Genomic DNA, 18,575 nt, shown 5'->3' with positions numbered 1-18,575 from the left:
CTTCAAGCATAGATGACAGTTGACCACAAATTAAATGGGTCAAATTGTGTCTTCCAAATTACATTACCTATGTTGAGCCAATATCCTTTCCCGTGTCCCATAATCACATAGCCACTTCTCGTAATCCTAAAATGTAACTATAGCAATTACTCAGTAGATTGTTCATTCTTCTTCTATTCATTGACTTATTTTCTTGGTTACTTGATATATTGTTTAATGAACAAATAAGTAGATAAGCAATCATTGTTCACCTATTCAACTTTTTCTCTTGAATCAATGACTTTTTCTTCAATTGATTTCTGTTTTGAAGATAGATTTATGAACTACTAATACACTATCATCCCCATCACTCACTGTGGAAATGACGTTAGCTTTTTAGAATAACGCTTCTCCAACACCGAAAATATAAAATGAAAAATGCTTCTCTTTATACTGTAATTATCACTCAATGCAACTGATAACTGTACTACACGTGATAGATACGTAAAACCTATTAGCTAAACCCAGATAAAATATTGGTCCTATTAGATTGTTACATCCAAATTAACTGATTCAGCCACAGCTACCTAGGAATATGTTGTTACTAGGGTCTTCAAAATCTGTGTGTGAACTGCGGAGTATGCTATTCTGTGTATACCAATCCCATTTGAGGTCCCAAGTATATGTGAAAGTAGGTCAGTAATTTCACTAATTTGTATGTGAACATGTCATGGGGGAGTGTCCAACACTGCAGAAATTTGGAAGTGACCAACAACTTCGTCGCTCAATAAGCGCATGGCAGCTCCCTTAGAGAATTTCCTAGCAAATAAAAAGCACGGAACTGATGTTGAATTCACACGACACCATTCTGTCCTAAACTCCGTCTCATAATATACATTATTGATGCTCTGTTAGAGAGAAGGAAGAAAAAAAAAAGAAAGAACAAGGCACAGGGTTAAGGAAATGGTAGCCAGAAACAAAAATACAAACATGATAATTGAGCATAATTTTGCAGACCTATGATAACTGAGAATTATTGACAAAAAGGAATAGAAATCTCTGCACAAGTAGTTCTCAATTATCCACCAATTATGCAGCTAAATCTATCCACAGGTATAATATAAGGTATCAGAAGATAACCTTCATTTCCTTTATCCTTTGAGGGCTAGCATTTGCATAGCTGAAAGTAATAGGATGCCAGCCTTTATTCTCCATCTTTGTTGTAGACTGGTTCCACAGGGTATAGGTCAACGTTCTACGTTCAAGTTGACCTTCAAGACCATGCATCTACAAAGAAAACATAGGAAAGAAGAAAGAATATCATTGCAAATTAATACTTGAAGAGGTATTAAACTTTAATAGGGAAAAAATAGAAAACCTTAACCTCAAATAGCAAAGGTAAATAGTGATGGAAGAATCTTAGTATCTTACTGCAAGCAATGTCTGAACATAGTGTTCATCTGGAATACAGTTGTGCTGCTTCTGAATTTTCTGCACTTATGCCAAAACCATAGTTAACAATCACTTATATTGATAGGGAAAAGAAAGAGGGGGGAAAAAGGAACAAAAACAACACTCTATAATATGAATACTCAAATCACCACATTATCAGTATGAAAAAAACTAGAATCACAGCATCCTCCATAGTTTGATCAAGTCCACAGAGGCTACTGATTTTTACAAGGATCTTTTAACACATACGACAAATAAGTGAAAACATAAAATCCCACAAAAAATGTCAATCATGTACTAATTCTCACACATGAATCAAATGGTTTGTATATGGGGCTTTTGCAAATATTAGGTTATTTGAGTGTTTGAGAAAAAAGTATACAGGAACCATATCATAGATATTCTACAGCTGTTCCAGGGTTGTGAAAGTAACTCATCTGACTATATTCTGTGATCAAATACCAAATAGAAGGGGGGAAGTAAGACAATGGGATGAAATTTAAAATAACAACTTCGGCCTGCAATTATGTGATATAATCAGAATAGAAGTATGCCTTTATAGTAGAGTATTGAACTAAATTTCCAGTTTAAAAAGAAGCAAGGAATATTGTGTCGCATAACAGTAAGATAACATGATACATTCCAATAATGATATAAAGAAAACTAAAATTAAACCACTTACAAGATTCAGCTTTCCCTTTCTGTTATCAATTGGTGGACGTCTCTGAGATGGGAAGAAAATCAGACAAGTTATTCCTTAGTATTAACACATTAAACATTTACAGTAGTCCCAGTCTTGCAACAGTATTGTGCTGGGTTCTATAAGACAACTTTGAAATAATATCATATCAACTTTAAAGCAAACTTAATAAATCAACACAAGAAAGTTTGAATCAACATAAAATATGGTTGAAACTAGTTGTGATTGATTACATACCTTACAATGCTTATTGAAGACAGGGAAGATAACATCATCATCAACAATTACTTCTGCATGACTACGTACTACAGTGAACCACTGAAAATTCAAAATGAATTCAACTTTAAACATATTTTAAAGGAATAAACAGTTTATGATGTCACCTACTAATATAATGTGATATTTAGCATTCAATTTGATATCTATCAAAAGCAGTCAATGAATCAATAAGGTATGCTTGAATTTCCAAATTAATAACTACACCAATAGCATGGTATGTGTTACCAAAGTCAGCTGGATGTAGCAAACAATGATTTATGACGATCAATATTTTCTCCAACCAGTTCTAAAGGAAAGCAAGACATTTCCTTGCCTCTTTTTAACCCATTAATCTACAGAATTGATTGAACCAAATATTGTCACATACAGGATACACAGCATAAAAACCACATAAACGAAGAGTAAATTGAAATGGATTAATATATCTCATCAATCCTTCAGCTATTCAGATTGATGCTCCTCCATCACCTACAAGAGATAGCTGATAGCTACACCTAGGTGGTAGGTTCTGACAGATTGCAGAACAAAACATTTTAATAAAAACATCTCAGCAACAAAAAGAAACATAATTGCAGATGAAAATACCACCAGATTTAGTCCTTCATGACTGGAAAGAACAACATCAAGATTAAACAAAATCAAAGATAAGAGAAATCACCTGTGACCCTTTACGCCATTTTTCCCTTGGTATTTTAGGTGACATTTTCGGGTTGTAGCGGCCATCCTTCACATCAAGAAAGCTACAATATGAACAAACTAATTCATTGCACCTTTTGGACATTTCCATTTCACATGAACTTATTATAATTGAGCAGCCAAAAAAGATATAGTGCTAAGCACCTCAAGAACCAAAGCCTTCTTCTCTACCTGTCCACAAAGCTCCTTTGAGAAACCATGACATAATTATACACATACGAGAAGTTGTACAGAGGAACACAGCTGCACATGGAAAACAGAAACTTAAACTCTTACTATGGCAAGTAAATTACCACGTCCCAACCTGCCTCTTCACTTCAAAAGGGATACAAAACAAACAGGACAAAGAAGAAACATATAAAGATAAAAGTCCTAATGGAAACTTATGTTATTACAAGACTTGTAAATGCCAACCTATCTGAGAGAAGAACAAATCTTTGATTTGCAGGGTCATCTAGTGCTGCCGCCAGTAACAACCTTTCAGCCTGAATCATACTTGATTCTCCCCATGAAACCTAAAATAACGAATTAAGCAAACTCTTAAAAAATTCAGACTAGACAACACATTGGTATACCAGACAACAGCTGACAATTTATATCTTTATCGGTTTTACAAAGGGCATTTGTGAAGAATACAAAAATGGAAGGATTTCTATAGGAAAGATAAAATCTGAGTTTCCAATGGCATTAAAAATACATAGAAGTTCACTTTCTCTATAAAATCATTTCCCTTTTGTATTAGCATAACTCTATCTTTATACTAAATCATATCCGCAGAGATCGCATTAGGATAAAAACATATATCCAGGCCCAATAAAAAAAACAATGAGTATGAACAAAGGATACTTATTTGATTCAGGTCAAATGCTTAGCTTCCTAGCGCCAGATTATTGCGAATTACAGCATTTAAGCTAGGAAATAATATATATATATATATATATATATATATATATATATATATATATATATATATATATATATATATATATATATATATATATATATATGATTTGTTTACTATATCTTGCATAATTTGCTTTTGATGAAACCACGCCATGCATTATGTAATATGATTTTTAAAAAAATGAAAAAATAATGTAATAAGATGTAACTTACCAACACATATTGGTTGACAAGTTTAAATCACCCATTTGAAATATTTTCTTAAAAGGTAAATTATGTTATACACGATGCAAGTAACATAGTGGTTGACGAGTTAAAAAAAACCCGTTGGAAAGAATTTTTCCTTGATCAAGAGTCAATTTGGTGTCCCTTCAATTTAAGAGGTGACAAATTTAGCGGCTCCACCCACCAAGTCTAGCAGAAAGAATATTTTCAAGGGACATGGAGACAACTTCACAGGTCGTATAACAAATTCATAACTCAAAATTTGTGAGTAGTTAAACAAAACAGACGTTAGAAGTTCCCCGGGAATTAATATTTTACTTTTTAATTTCTTCCCATTTTGTGCATCATAGGAAAGGGTAATATATACATACATCCACATCAAGCATCAACAACCGAAAAGAAAGCAACTTATATATTTGCAAACCACCAATTGGAAAAGCCAAAATAGGGAAAAGAGGAGAAGGATGGGGAACCTGAATGACATTGGAGATTTGTGTACCATAGAAGAAGCTGGATCTCGTAGTTGACTCATCCAACACGAAACCTGGCGCCGAATGAACGTAAATCGAGAACTTGGCAACGTTACCGTTCTGCACCAACCAAATCCATAAAAAAAACAAGAAGCTCAAACATATTTTTCTCATAATTTCCAATAACGATCAGTTTTAAAAAAATATTAGAAAAAAGAAAGAAAAAGAAGAGGGAAACGAACCTTGAAGAAGACATGCCAGAGGAAATCAAGGGGGATGTTTTGGCGAACGAGGAACAAGAAGGCGATCTTAGGGGGGCCGTGGAAGGTTCTAGAAACCGTTGATCGCGTTACCTTGAAGTGGTTGGAGCTATCAGCGTTGGAGAGGTAAGAGGAGTGAAGAGAAAATAGAGAGGCCAAAACGACGAGGCAGGAGAGTGAAACGCAGAGCAGGATGAGGAGCTTCCAGCTGAAGAATCTACTGCCGTTGGTGCTGGTGATGACGTGGCGCCTCTTGGGAGGCACGCCTCTCGCACTTGCAGTTGCCACCACCACCATCACCACCTAAAGCTAACAGAGCATTTGATTTGATTACCATGTAAATTGGAGAACGAAAACAAGCATGAATGATGATGATACCATAGCCATAGCTGCCTGCGTTGAAACGTCGGCAACGCCAACGTGGCCAGTGAAGCTTTTCAACGGAGGGCGCGGCACCGCCTCGCCAAAATACACGTGGACCCACATCATTCGTTCACTTAACCTAACCCCAGATCCAATGTTCTTATTACTTATGGATTCATTAACTAAATCCAAATATATATAATTTCTTATTATAATGAGAGGATGGGAAAAGTGTTGTTGTTATTTTTTAAGGATATCTGTTATTATATATAATTTATAAAAAATTATATTTGTAATGTCTAAACTTTAAGTTCATATTTTAATTTGAACATAAAATACTTACTAACTTAACTAATATTGCATTTACTATTATTCTCTATGTTAAAAAGTATATTAATAAACATTTATACACTAATTCATATATATGTTTTAGAATTTAATTATTATGTATTTATATAATATTTAAATATATTTTAGCTGATTTTTAACTTCTATGTATTATTATGCTCCGGTATATCTACCAATATATAGGACCTAGTTCCTAATCAATGACATTCATTTATAGGCTAAATTAATTTATAGCCTATATTTTATTCTTCAACACTTCTACTTGAAGGCAATTTTTTCCTCCTATTATCATTAAAGATTAAATATAGCAAAAACCGTTTATTACTCAATTTACTATTCCTTTATAGTTCAATCTATGATCTTTCTCAGCATCAAACCAAACAATCAAACATATATTTTATAGAAAACTCATTTACTGTGTAATAATGGACAAGATTTTCCACTAAATTCCTTTACATAAAAGTGAATTGAGATAATTGGGCGGGTGTTTTTTTTGTTGCTGAGTTCCGTCTGGAGTCCAATTCATTAAAGGTTGACAAGAGTTGGTTGACTCCTCTAGGTTATATAGCAGAATTAATTTATTTTTTATTCGCAAAGTTAATAGTCAAAATCATTCCTGAAAGATATTCCGATCTTTATTTTCGTCCCAAAAGATAAAATTAATCAAATTCGTTCCCAAAAGATAACCAATCTGACCGCGTTAGTCCTTCCATCATCGCCTGTATTGAAGTGGCTAACACTTGCTGACATGGCTTATTAACTGTCAGCGTGGCACTCCTTTAATATACCCTCTCTAATCCCAAATTCAATAATTGGCTGGCTTAGTACTGTCGTCCCTCTTCCTCTCACTTCCGTCTCCCTCTTCCTTTCACTTCTATAGTTGTTCTTGGAGCAATTAATTCAAACTATAGCTATATTAAATCCTCTTCTCAAGCCACAGAGAGTTTATGTATGAAATCAGAACATTAAGATAGGTGCCAGCAATGTCTTTTTCTGTTCTGCTTTGGCAACAAGGTTAATATATGATTATGATGATGATGGTCGTGTGAATGATGAGTGATCAAGGCATAAAAAACTTGTTCCCACACTTGCAACGCCACGCTTCTGGGTAGTACTCAAGCCGTATGATCATGCGCGGTTGGACCGACACGTGAATTGGTTCGCATGGGTTGCACCACCCGTACTTTGACCTGCACGATGGCGGCCACAACCTTGGACCCCTCGACCTCTTCTCATCTCCCGCTGTTGCCCTTTTTTCCTTCTCTTCCATGTGAGGTTGCACGTGTCTTGCTACTACTCCAAAACCTGAACCCAGAAAACGAAGTTAAACAGTTAGTCAGAGCTGAAAACAGAAGTAGAGAGAGTGTCATGTGATGTTGAAATGTACTATTATGAACTTACTTGGCGCTGATGATGTTCTGGTGGTTTTGCTGCTTCTGCTGGTCATGGCTGAAACAACAAAAAAGAAGAAGAGAAGAGTGAAGGCCGTCAATGCTAATTTGGGATTAGGATTTATGGATTTAGGGACTGATTTGAATTGATCTAATGAACTTATCTTATCAACAATAAAAGGGTACACTAAGCGAGTGCCACCTTGACAGTTAACAGGCCATATCAACGAACGTTAGCCACCTTAGCGCAGGAGATGACGGAAGGACTAGTGCGATCATGTTGGTTATCTTTCGAGGACGAATTTGATTAATTTTATCTTTTGGTTATCTTTTGGGGACGAATTAGAGACGAATTTGACTATTAACTCTTTATTCGCATGTAGAAAGTGTTATTGGGTCTTTTAATAATGTACATAGCAAAAAGTAAGGTGGCCTCAATTAAATTCATATTTTTTCAAAAAGAGTAAGGTTAAGTAATTAATATTTTTTAGCTAATATTAATTTTTTTAAATTTTTTTATTTATTTTAAATTACTTTTAATCATAAATACCGTCAAAATATTATAATTTTAAATTAATAATTAAAAAATATTAACTAAAAATTATAAAAATTTGTTATTTTTAATTTTATTTAATATATTTATAATAAATAAATACTAAATAAAATTAATTTAAACTATTTGAATTTATTATTTTTAATACATAATACATATGCATCAATTATGGAAACACAACAATGGCAATATATCGCAAATATACTGTTGTAGCTAGTAATTCTATATTATTATTGAAAATACTAAAATCATACCTCTCATTTTAGAATTTAACCAAAGTTCTAAAAATCACTTTAAACTGACTAAATCATGAACTGCTGTTAAATACGGTTCGAATAGAAATCAAAATTAAGAAATAGAAAAGAACTATCGAATCGATCGAAATTCGGTCGGTCGAATTAAACCGTGACCTAGTCGGTTTTTAAAAAATTTTCAAAAACTGCGGCGTCTACCTTTTCCAACCCTAACCATTACTCCTTTATTCTCCAGTTCCACAACAGACAGAAGCAGAACGAGAAGTAGCACTCCCCCACTTCTCCAGTTCTCCTTCATCTCACCGTCATTGAAGCCACCGGCGTAACTTTCGTCCACCCATCGCCGCCGTCGCAACTTCGACCTTCGAACCCACCAGTGCAACATCTATCCAGCCAACGTCCAGCCACTGTCGTTTGAGCTTCGAAAATGGAAACTACCATCGCCAGTCTCGCCTGCTGCCTTCGTCACGCAGCCACTTCCTGCCGACGCCAGCTCTGTACCACCATGTCAGCCACTATCTTGCCAGTCACTGTTCCCGCCAGCTCTCCTCTGTTCTAGCTTCTAGTCCTTGGTAAATTGAGAAGAGACGGTGACCTAAAAATGATATCCACTCTTAGTGGTAGCAAAAGTACTATGGAGGATCAGGAGAATTCAGAGTTCCTATCATATTGTGGAGCTAAGAGTTTGTTTCTGGTTATCCTAGTAAAGCTTTGATTTAAGTCTTGTAAATAATAGTAACTTGATTAATAGGTAGTGATTAACTAACTGATCAGTGATTATGGGGCTCCTTGGTATCATTTCTTTTGGGCGGTTTTATTTGTTATTGTGCAAGAAGCCAAAACTTTTTTCTTAATATAAATCACAGTTGTTTAAGAGCTGGGTATCAACATATATCATGTTTTATTTATTATTTTATTATAAAAAAAATATTTCGATTGAATTACACTCGAACTAATAAATTATTAAATCAATAATTAAAACGGTTTAATACTCGGTTTGATTTTTAGAACTTTAGAATCTTTTATTTTATTAATTGTTAAGATGGTCGGTCGAATTTGAGCGCTATAAAAAATAAATATTTTAAATTTTCCCAATCAATACGATACAATAATAATAATCATGGTACAATCAAAGATAATGGGATTTTCAAGTGTTTATATTATAATAATATTATATTATTATAGGACTTCTATAATTCAAGATATTGCTAATCATGGGATGTATATATGCATCAATCATAAGATTTGGTGTTTAACTGTTGATAGATAGACAAGGCCAACAAATTAAATATTTTATATGGAAACCTTTTTTATTATTATCTGACGTAGTAGTTAAATAGATAAATGATATATAAATCCTATAACAGTGGAAATTATTAAGCTTGAGATAGACTTCACTGCACAGTTAATTAACGGCATAATTCAGAGTTATTGACAGTACTTAGTACTTACGCATGAAAGTGCATGCCAAAGATTGAATCTAATACTAATACAAATTATAGTTTGTTACTTTAATATAGTATCTAATAAGGTTGTGTGCTTAAGAAGATATGGCAATGCTATCATAGTAATGAAGTATATGTATGTATTCGGCAGATCTAATTAATTGTTGCGATCTGTGGAACATATTATTGCAGAAAGCGTGTATGGAATGTGGAAATGGGTCCCAAGAGAAAAATAATAGATCGCATGGAACTTGATAATGAAGCAACAAAAACTCAAATAGCTAGGTTGTATAATTTAATAATGTATCTGAGGCTCATGTTATGCAAATTTCATATTCCACATTTTTGTCCAAAACAATATTGTAGCCATCAATCACGTATGATAAAAGGGCCCACGGATCATATAATGTTTCTGTATAGCACCGCATAATTCTAAGTCTACAAGTATATATTATTTTCAAAAAGGTGAGGGGGAAAATTAAATAAAAAAAAAGAAAGGACAAAATTAATGGCCTTACATGTAAATTGCAAAACTCCTTCTGCTATAACCCTACCACATGACTCCTTTCTCCAAGTAATCAAGTACTTTACTATTTATTTTAAAAGAGATTATATTTGTATTCTTTATCGCTGAAAAATTTGTATGTGGTTTTAAAAATGGTTAAATTCTTTAAGATGGACCAAAGTTTTTTGCAGAATACTAAAAACAACGTTTTTATCCTTTTTTTGCATTTCTTATTTCTCAATTGCGAAAAAGTAGTATGTGTTTTTTTTTTTTGGCCAGGATGACTACTCTCTCACATTAGGTATCAACCCATATTTTTTAATATCATTTTAGCCACTCATTTTGATAAATCTCACTAATTAAAGAACCATTTAATATATACAGTAATGTATAAAAAAAACTTAAATTTATATGAAAATTATAGTAAAATATTAAAAAAAACTACAAAACATTATTACAAACATATTTTATTTAAGATTATAAGTCAAAAAATACAACATAACAAATTATAGTCCATAAAAAGATAAGCATTAAGTAATGAGCAGGAAGAGTAGCTGATAATGACTGGTGAGGGGGGTATGTTGTTATGGCTGTAACTGTGGATATAACTATGGGGGATTGGGAATTTTGAACTTTTCTAGAGAATTGGGGTTTTGAAACGGCACTAAATGGAGTAGTAGGAGAGAATGGAAGATATTCAATAAGATAGGGTTAGGATTTTCAATAGGTGAAATTACTATAAAGTATTTATATTAAAAATGAATTTAGGATATTTAAATAAATTCAAGAATTCAGAGAATTATCGGGGATAGAACGAGGATTTTCGTTCGGATCTCTGTACCTATTTTGGGAGAATTTTAATCCCCATTCTTATCTCCACGAAAAAAATTTTTCGCCTTCAAATCTCTATTCGAAACAGTACTCGCAGGAATCCCGCGATTCGGGGAATTTTGACACCCCCTATGCGTGAGTGAACGTATATATATAAAAAAGCAACTTTTCCTTAATTTTTAACTCCAAAATAATAATTGACAGTGCTTGCAATATATTTATATATATTAAACATGACTAGCTACAACGTTTAGTCAAAAAGATTTGTGAGCATTTTCAAACCAAAATCCAAATTTTCTCTCCCAAGTGACAAGTCCATAGAGTCTGATTTGACTGTGTTAGACAGAGATTGATTGATAGATATCTCTTCTTCTAATTCTCATGCTTCAAACTAAGCATTATTTTCATGAGATGGAAACCATTGCAACCAAATCAGTAACCAAAGGTAGAAGCAATAATAAACTCTCCAAGACAATCCACAAGCTCACTACTCTCAATTTTGCTTCAAACAATGCTCTTTTCTTCCTCACTACTCATGAAACCAAAGCACATCATCATCAAGCTAAGAACAAAAATGAAGAATTCAAAGCAAGAACAAGAAGAAGAGCTGTTATGGAGGCTCTTATTGCAAGGCTCTTTGCTGGTGTCACCACCATTAAAGCTTCCTATGCAGAGCTGCAAATGGCTCAGCAACCTTACAACAATGAAGCAATTCAGAAAGCTGATCAAGCTGTTGTTGATGAACTCATTTCCATCTCTGAGTTGAAGAAAAGGTACTTGAAGAAAGAACTTAACATTTCATCACCACAAGTCACTCTCATGCTTGCAGAGGTTCAAGAACAACAAAGCCTAATGAAGACCTTTGGAATCACCATTCAAAAGCTCCAATCTTTGGTTGATACCAAAGATTCTGAAATCTCATCACTGAAGAAACAGCTTCATGAGTGCACTGCATTCAACAAATCACTTGAGAAGAAGCTACACTCAAGTGCTTCATTATCAAAGTTCGAGAATCTTCATCTCTCAGCACTTAACACAACACACTTCATCCATTTTCTTCAACATACTCTAAGCTCAATGAAGAGCTTCACCAAGTTGATGATCAAAGAAATGGAATCATCCAATTGGGATTTAGAACTAGCAGCCAAATGTATCCAACCAGATACAGTTTTTATCAAACAAAACCATCAATGCTACGCATTTGAATCCTTTGTAAACATGACAATGTTTGAAGGCTTCAATGTTCCAAGTGAACCACTTGAGAAACACCATAACAGAAACCTTTACTTGGAAAGCTTCAAGAGGCACAAATCTCTGAACACAAAACACTACTTATCAGCACACGATCCAAACTCATCGTTTGCCAGATTCTTGAAATCCAAGTACCTTCATGTGGTTCATGAAAAAATGGAGTGTTCCTTCTTTGGAAACCTTAACCATAGGAAGCTACTCAAACTCAACAATGGTGGTGTCCCAGATTCAGCTTTCTTCGTTGCTTTTGCGGAGATGGCAAAGCGTGTGTGGTGTTTGCACTGTTTGGCACTTTCTTTAGATGAAGATGTCAGAATTTTTCAGGTGAAGAAGAACACTAGATTCTCTGAGGCCTACATGGAATGTGAAGCAGAACAAGTAGTTTCAACCTCCTCAGAGGAAGTTACTGATTCCGATTCCGGCGAGCTTCGGGTGGGTTTCACGGTGGTTCCAGGTTTTATGATTGGAAAAAGTGTTATACAGAGCCAGGTTTACCTTTCTCCAGTGAGTTAGAATGCATATATTTGGTCTCAAAAGTCAAATTTCGTTTCTTTTTCTTTTACTTTCTTAAAAATTTGTTTATGGTATGGTGCCATTACTTTGTAGCTTAAATGATTAGCAATATCAAGTGTATATTGTAATGAGTAATGAGTAATGTTTGGCAAGCTTTTGTTCTAGTACATACCACTCAAGTCTCTTTAGATTACTATTCTGATTTTGATATATGCCAGAGAAAGTTTGAATTGAGTAAATCCTAGTGCTAAAACTATTGCTTATGCCAAAATAATGATTAAGCGGTTGGCGCCAAATAGAGGGGACATGATCATGATGGTGGCTAGGTGGTTGGGAAGGGAAGGTACATGGATTTATAAGAATGTTGCAGTTTGAGAGAATATTTTGATGATTGTTTTACTATCAATAATTAGTACAGCAATGTTAATTAGTGCATTAGGATTAGATTAAACCAAAGATAAGATAAAACAGTGGTCTCACATATGAGTGAGGGTAGTTACTAGTTAGGTTGTTGGCTTTGTAGACAAAGACAAGTACCAATGTTTGGAAATGTCACATTCTTTTTTCAGGTGATGGGTTATAACTTGGAGGTTCTGATGTTTCTGACTATAGTTCACGGGATTGCTATCTAACATGCATTATTAGGACAAGTACTGCTATAACCTTTAGCTAATGTCTTTGTACAATCACAAGACCGAATCAACAATTTTTCTCATCTCATGTAATTCACAGGAAATAATAAACCACAACAACTTTTCTATGTTTGAACATAGGAATATTGTAGCTAATTAATTAACAAGAAGGTTTATGCTTAAAACCTTTCCTAGAACAGGTAAAGTGTATCTAACAATTCATAATTATTTCCGAATTACCATTATTACCATAGTCAATTAACATCTTTGCTTAATGCTTACCCTCTAGTAAAGTTCAACTCCATGTGACAATCTGTTAGCTTGCAGTTTCTATTTGGGTTATAAAAGAGGTAGATAGAGATTCAAGTTGTTTATAATAAAGTGGCTTGCAATAAGAAGTTGACTGTTAGTTTGGAAAACATTGCCCCTTATGAGAAATAATTGATCCTACTCTCTCCAAACAAATGATGGCATGCACATGGACAGAGTATAGAGACAAAGAAGGTTTGTACTTTGTAATCATAATGTATTTAAGACTCCATTGAAACCTTGAATTTATTTAATTATATATCTTTGCAATGGAAAAGTATAGAAAACAATGAGAATATTATACAATGTGAACAGTGAACGATGAATACGTCAGATGTTCAATTCAATAGGTATGCAGATAATTATATTGATTATTGTTAATTGGATGGTTATCTTAAAGTTATAGGTTAGGAGATAATTTGAGGATTTGGTCAATTCTAAAACATATTGTTCACATTGTTTAGAAAAGTCATTATCTATCTAACAAAACAAAACAGTTTTACGATGACATAGTAAATAACTGAGAAACAGTCCTACATGTGAGTTTTATTTTGGTGATTTCTCAACTAGGTAACCAAACCCCTAGTAAATATCTCTCTGACTCTGTGGGCTACTTATCATGGAAAGCAGAGAACACCCATTTTAGCATTTTCTTCAATGTGCTGCCATAGCTTTCATTTCGAATGATTGATAACAACTATTGTGACTGTGAGCAACTAGAAGCAGAGTTATCACACTCTTCAATGAATGACACTGACTCAAGATGCAGAGCATGCAATGATCAAAGTTTCTCTTCCTTGTCATTGTTCTTTGAAAATTATTATGATATTATCCAAATTACCAGGCAACTTAGTTCGATTCACCTATGCAAAAATCTCCCACTGGTTTTTCTCATCATTGTAACCAAATCAAAGTAGATTCCCCAAGTGACAACCTGATAAATAAACACATGGGAAGACATGATTAATAGAGTGGACATGCTTTTTTTCCTTATGTAAAAAGGAATATATTTAATATCTTAGTAAACTTCAATGCAGGTTTCGAAGACAACCTGATAAATAATGGAAACTGGAAAGACAGGATTAAAAAGTTAGAATGGCCCATGCAGGTCTCGAACCTGGGACCTTCGCATTATTAACACGACGCTCTAACCAACTGAGCTAATAAGCCAGTTGATTATTAATTATCAATATTATTATGGTGTTTGATATAGACAGTTTTTTTTAAATATGCTATCAATTTTTATTAAAAAATTTATTTATTTTATACTTTAAAGAGATACATAAATTTGTTTCAAATTAATACGTAATAATCACATACTAATATTTTAGTCCCCTAAATTACCAAAAATATTTATACTATTATAAAATAACGAAAAACTCTATATCCAAGTCATTTATTTAATTATCTATATCCAAGTCATTTATTTAATTAAGTTCAACCAAGTTACTATAATATATTTTTTGTTCATGCACTTCTTCTTATACATCACCTCTTTTTTCCTTATCATTTTTTTTGTTATCATCATTGTTGTCACCACCACTGTTAGTATCTCTTCTTATTCTTATCTCTTCTTATTCTCCTCCGATCCTTTTCTCTTCATATTTCTCTTTTGTTATCGTCGTCGTCATCATCACTACTACCACCAACTCCTCCTCTTTTCCACCTCCTTATCTTGGAATTACAGAATGCATTTTCATTGCACAATGACAAAAGAAGAAAAACTCACAATTACTATAAGATAAAGTACAATATGAAGCTGCATGATGATTTCGTACTTCGGAGCATAATTTCTCTTTATGTCTGATTTCTAAATTAAAAAAAATGTTAAGTCTAATAGATTATGTGTGGTACGCAGTCTAAAAGTATATATAAAGTGAATATATACAACAATAAAACATTAAATGTAGAATCATAAGAATTGAACATGATAAGAATCTCATTGCTATGCATCTTTAAAGACAAATAAAAGATTATATAAAATCTAAAGATATATTTATATATATTATATAATATTGTTTTTATTTTACAGATTCAAGTGGAGATTATATTCATGTCATGAATAATGCTAGATTGCTAGTGTTAAGAAAATTGAGAATTCTATATAGCTTGAGGGTGAAGAGAAATATCAAACATGTATATAATAAATACTATGAGTAACCTCATTAAACAAGTTCAAGTAATAATCACCTTAAATACAGAGTCAATAGGGTAGTTGTCCCCAAGTCTAGGGTCAACATATTTTAAAAGATCTTCTTTTGAGTCTGGTTGACTAAGAATTTCTTCAAACTGCAATTTTTTCCCACAAAAAAGGTGAAAATATATTGAGTGGGATGTGTGATGAGTTATAAATAATGATTAGACCAAAAAGAAAAAGGAAAATGAAAAAACAAACCAAGGCAACTAGCCCTTTTGATTCAGTCACAATCTCATTTGTCTTGATAATAGCTTCCTTTCCGGATATGAGTTCATAGAGAACAACACCAAAAGCATATACATCTATTTTGGGGGAAACTTCACCATACTGTGCATATCTGCATAAAAAGTATGCACTTGGTCAATATATATAGTTAAGAAATGTTTTGTACTATTAACACACATTTTGAAACTCCAAGTGAATCAAACACCATTATCAAGCAGCCATTAATACTACCAATGTATAGTATATATTGAGAAAGAGTAAAGTATCGTTTTTGGGGTAAGTCCTATTTGTGTCACTAACGTTTAAATCGTCCTATTTGTATTCCTAACGTTTATAAAAGTGATTCAATATTATCCTATTATCAATTATACTAACAAATCAGATTATATTTTTCAATATTATACCCACTATTTGTGTTTATATTCAATTATGTCCCTAGAAAAGTGAATTATGTAAATGTTGTAGGAATTAGTTTCAACTTTTGATGAGCTATTTTTTAGAGTAGATCATCGATTTTATCCTAAATATTTGTATTCTAACTTCAAGAATAGATTTTTAAAACTCAAATTAAAGCGTTCATTATGTATAATTGATGGCAAGATAACATTGAATCACTTTTACAAACATTAGAGATACAAATAAGACGATTTAAACGTTAGGAACACAAATAGTATTTACTCCAAATGTTAGGAACAAAAATTATACTTTACTCTATTGAGAAATATATGGATAACATCAATAAACTTTTGTCTTAGTGGCCTACTTGCTAAAAGATTAATTTTAATGTACTAACAATGTAAATATTTTTGCAAATCATTTACACAATCAATATAAAAAGTAGTTATTTTTGTTGACGTAACCTTACATAATTAGATACACGTGTAAAACTATTTTATTCTGATAGTGGATCAAACTAAAATTCACATAGCAAAAGACAGAACATATTGAAAGAAACATAGCAGGAAAATCTATAGGTAAGGAAATTATATGGTAAGTAAGAATCTTACTCTGGAGGCATATAGCCAAATGTACCAACAAGTATTGTTTGTAATGAAGAGCTACCATATTCAGTCAATCTTGTTAGACCAAAATCTGCAACCTGTGACAAAGGTTGTAAACTCAGCATTCAACTTTCTGGATCAAATCTGTTGCAGAATAACAGTGATAAGCGCACGCAAACCTTTGCTCGAAAGTTTTTATCTATCAAAATGTTTGCTGACTTGATATCTCTATGGATATAGACAGGAACTGTATCTTCATGAATGTATTCTAGTCCTCTTGCTGAATCCAGTGCAATTTGAACTCTAATAGGCCATGATAATGAATCCCTCCCTATATAGCAACTATATTAATTAACAATCTCCAAACTGAAACCAAAACTATGAGTTCATGAAATGAATTGTGCTTGTTTATTAATTTTACTTTTACCTGAGCCATGCAAATGTTGACTTAGATTGCCATTCTCAATGTATTCATAAACCAAAAATAAGGAGCCTTCAACACAATATCCTATTAAACGCACGCACCTGCATATCATATGTAAGAAAACATACATTAAAAATTATGAATCCTTCACAATGCAATTTGAATAAGATGAAGCAAAAATTCATTCATACCAAGTTCAAGTGATGGACGTGTGTTAGAACCTTGAGTTCAGCAAGGAATTCTTTTGATGCTTGCATATCCATTCTCTTAATTGCCGCTTTCTGCAAAATAAATGAGTATAGAATTGCATCTCAATCCAGGGAAACATTCTTATGATTTTATAGAGATTTTAAACAGCATGTGACAGACCTCATTTCTAAGTTCTGCATAGTATACAGAACCAAAACCACCTTGACCAATTTTGTTAGCTATGCTAAAGCCATTGGTAGCCTTGGCCAACTCTTCATATGAGAACTCCACTGACTTGTCAATTGTAATACCGGTCAACCTTGGCAAAATCACAGTGGAAGATTTTGATCCCTTACCCAAACTGCTTCCACAACCTAAATAAGTTTCTTTCGATTGGTATTTTAGGTAGCGTTTGTTTTGAGGTACTGGGACAGAGATTGGGAGACTGAGACACTTGTTGGCTCAGAGACTGGTACTAAAATTTATGTCTCTGTTTCTAAAATTTCAATATTTCAGTACCTCCAAAAAGTAGGGACACAGGGATTGAAATTTTTAGAGACGAAAACTGAAATTTTAATAACATTTTATATCTAAAATACCCTCATTTCAATTAATTAATTCCAATTTTATCCTTTTTGCAAATTAAATTAGAGTTTTATTCTTGTTTCAATTTCTGTCTCTCACTTTACACCAAACAGAATACTGAAATTTTTTTCGGTTTCTGTCTTTTAGTCTCTGTCTCTCAGTTTCAGTTTTTCAATCTCTGTCTCTCTACCAAACGCTACCTTACATTACATGAATAAAACAAGGCTAAAAAGTTGAGGCTAAAACACTTATCTGTCATATATTCTGGTAAGTATACTATTCAATCATAATGCTACTTGATTAACTAACTCATTAACCATAGTATCATCAGAATGATTAATTAAAATAAAGCATGAATGCTTGAGAAACATTAGAGCATTGAAAAAAAAAAAACAAGCTAAGAAAGGGTACTATGTTAGAGTTGAGGTTGAGTAAATTGATCATGAGATGAACCTGGTAGAGACATGATCTTTTGAACGCCCATAGCCATAAGTAATAATTCTTTTTTTTTTAAACATATATATGTTACAAATATGTTTTCAGTCTATAATATAGTAATTAATATATACTAATGATTAATCACTTTATTCCCCCT

At 33.0% G+C, this 18,575-nt stretch overlaps 3 protein-coding genes and 1 non-coding gene across 5 annotated transcripts; 1 reads left to right on the top strand and 3 right to left on the bottom strand.

Moving 5' to 3' along the window:
- Window positions 1-406: 406 nt before the first annotated feature.
- Window positions 407-5,576, bottom strand: LOC112714442 (glycosyltransferase BC10). Of its 2 annotated transcripts, none has more exons than XR_011866389.1 (10): window positions 4,947-5,576; window positions 4,708-4,824; window positions 3,521-3,621; window positions 3,278-3,349; window positions 3,069-3,150; window positions 2,369-2,449; window positions 2,114-2,155; window positions 1,411-1,475; window positions 1,120-1,266; window positions 407-887 (listed from the first exon to the last, which is right to left on the bottom strand). XR_011866389.1 is itself a non-coding variant. In XM_025766041.3 (10 exons), the coding sequence occupies exons 1-10, from the start codon at window positions 5,259-5,261 to the stop codon at window positions 708-710; spliced, it is 1,197 nt and encodes a 398-aa protein (XP_025621826.1). In that variant the 5' UTR covers window positions 5,262-5,576; the 3' UTR covers window positions 407-707. The 2 variants fall into 2 exon arrangements, 1 of the variants encoding a protein (XP_025621826.1); XM_025766041.3 differs by having other exon boundaries at window positions 1,411-1,470.
- Window positions 5,577-10,917: 5,341 nt separating this feature from the next.
- On the top strand, window positions 10,918-12,904 carry LOC112714438 (protein GRAVITROPIC IN THE LIGHT 1-like). Its single transcript, XM_025766034.3, has one exon. It carries the CDS (start codon window positions 11,036-11,038, stop codon window positions 12,416-12,418), a length of 1,383 nt encoding a protein of 460 aa, XP_025621819.1. The 5' UTR covers window positions 10,918-11,035; the 3' UTR covers window positions 12,419-12,904.
- A 1,551-nt stretch (window positions 12,905-14,455) lies between these two features.
- TRNAI-AAU (transfer RNA isoleucine (anticodon AAU)) lies at window positions 14,456-14,529 on the bottom strand. The gene has a single exon. It is a non-coding gene; the product is annotated as a tRNA-Ile (tRNA).
- A 429-nt stretch (window positions 14,530-14,958) lies between these two features.
- LOC112718422 (chitin elicitor receptor kinase 1-like) lies at window positions 14,959-18,300 on the bottom strand. The gene is made up of 9 exons (XM_025770184.2): window positions 18,290-18,300; window positions 17,576-17,840; window positions 17,398-17,487; window positions 17,210-17,303; window positions 16,962-17,113; window positions 16,789-16,880; window positions 15,755-15,893; window positions 15,550-15,648; window positions 14,959-15,033 (listed from the first exon to the last, which is right to left on the bottom strand). The coding sequence occupies exons 1-9, from the start codon at window positions 18,298-18,300 to the stop codon at window positions 14,959-14,961; spliced, it is 1,017 nt and encodes a 338-aa protein (XP_025625969.2).
- Window positions 18,301-18,575: the final 275 nt, after the last annotated feature.

This window comes from Arachis hypogaea, chromosome 10 (assembly GCF_003086295.3).
Source record: "Arachis hypogaea cultivar Tifrunner chromosome 10, arahy.Tifrunner.gnm2.J5K5, whole genome shotgun sequence".
Taxonomy (NCBI): Eukaryota; Viridiplantae; Streptophyta; class Magnoliopsida; order Fabales; family Fabaceae; genus Arachis; species Arachis hypogaea.
Note: the sequence above shows the minus strand (reverse complement) of the source record. Positions and strands in the feature narration are given on the sequence as shown.

What these genes read in the sequence shown, in the direction of transcription:
- LOC112714442 (XM_025766041.3), bottom strand. Translation starts at nt 5,261, where the DNA reads ATGGTGGTGGTGGCAACTGCAAGTGCGAGAGGCGTGCCTCCCAAGAGG. An exon ending in TTTGTTCTTCTCTCAGATAG is followed by an intron (nt 3,350 to 3,520) that starts GTTGGCATTTAC and finishes TTCCATGTGCAG; the next exon opens with CTGTGTTCCTCTGTACAACT. An exon ending in ATGTTCAGACATTGCTTGCA is followed by an intron (nt 1,267 to 1,410) that starts GTAAGATACTAA and finishes TTTTCTTTGTAG; the next exon opens with ATGCATGGTCTTGAAGGTCA.
- LOC112714438 (XM_025766034.3), top strand. Translation starts at nt 11,036, where the DNA reads ATGCTTCAAACTAAGCATTATTTTCATGAGATGGAAACCATTGCAACC.
- LOC112718422 (XM_025770184.2), bottom strand. An exon ending in ACGTCCATCACTTGAACTTG is followed by an intron (nt 17,304 to 17,397) that starts GTATGAATGAAT and finishes ATATGCAGGTGC; the next exon opens with GTGCGTTTAATAGGATATTG. An exon ending in TTTGGCTATATGCCTCCAGA is followed by an intron (nt 15,894 to 16,788) that starts GTAAGATTCTTA and finishes CTTTTTATGCAG; the next exon opens with ATATGCACAGTATGGTGAAG.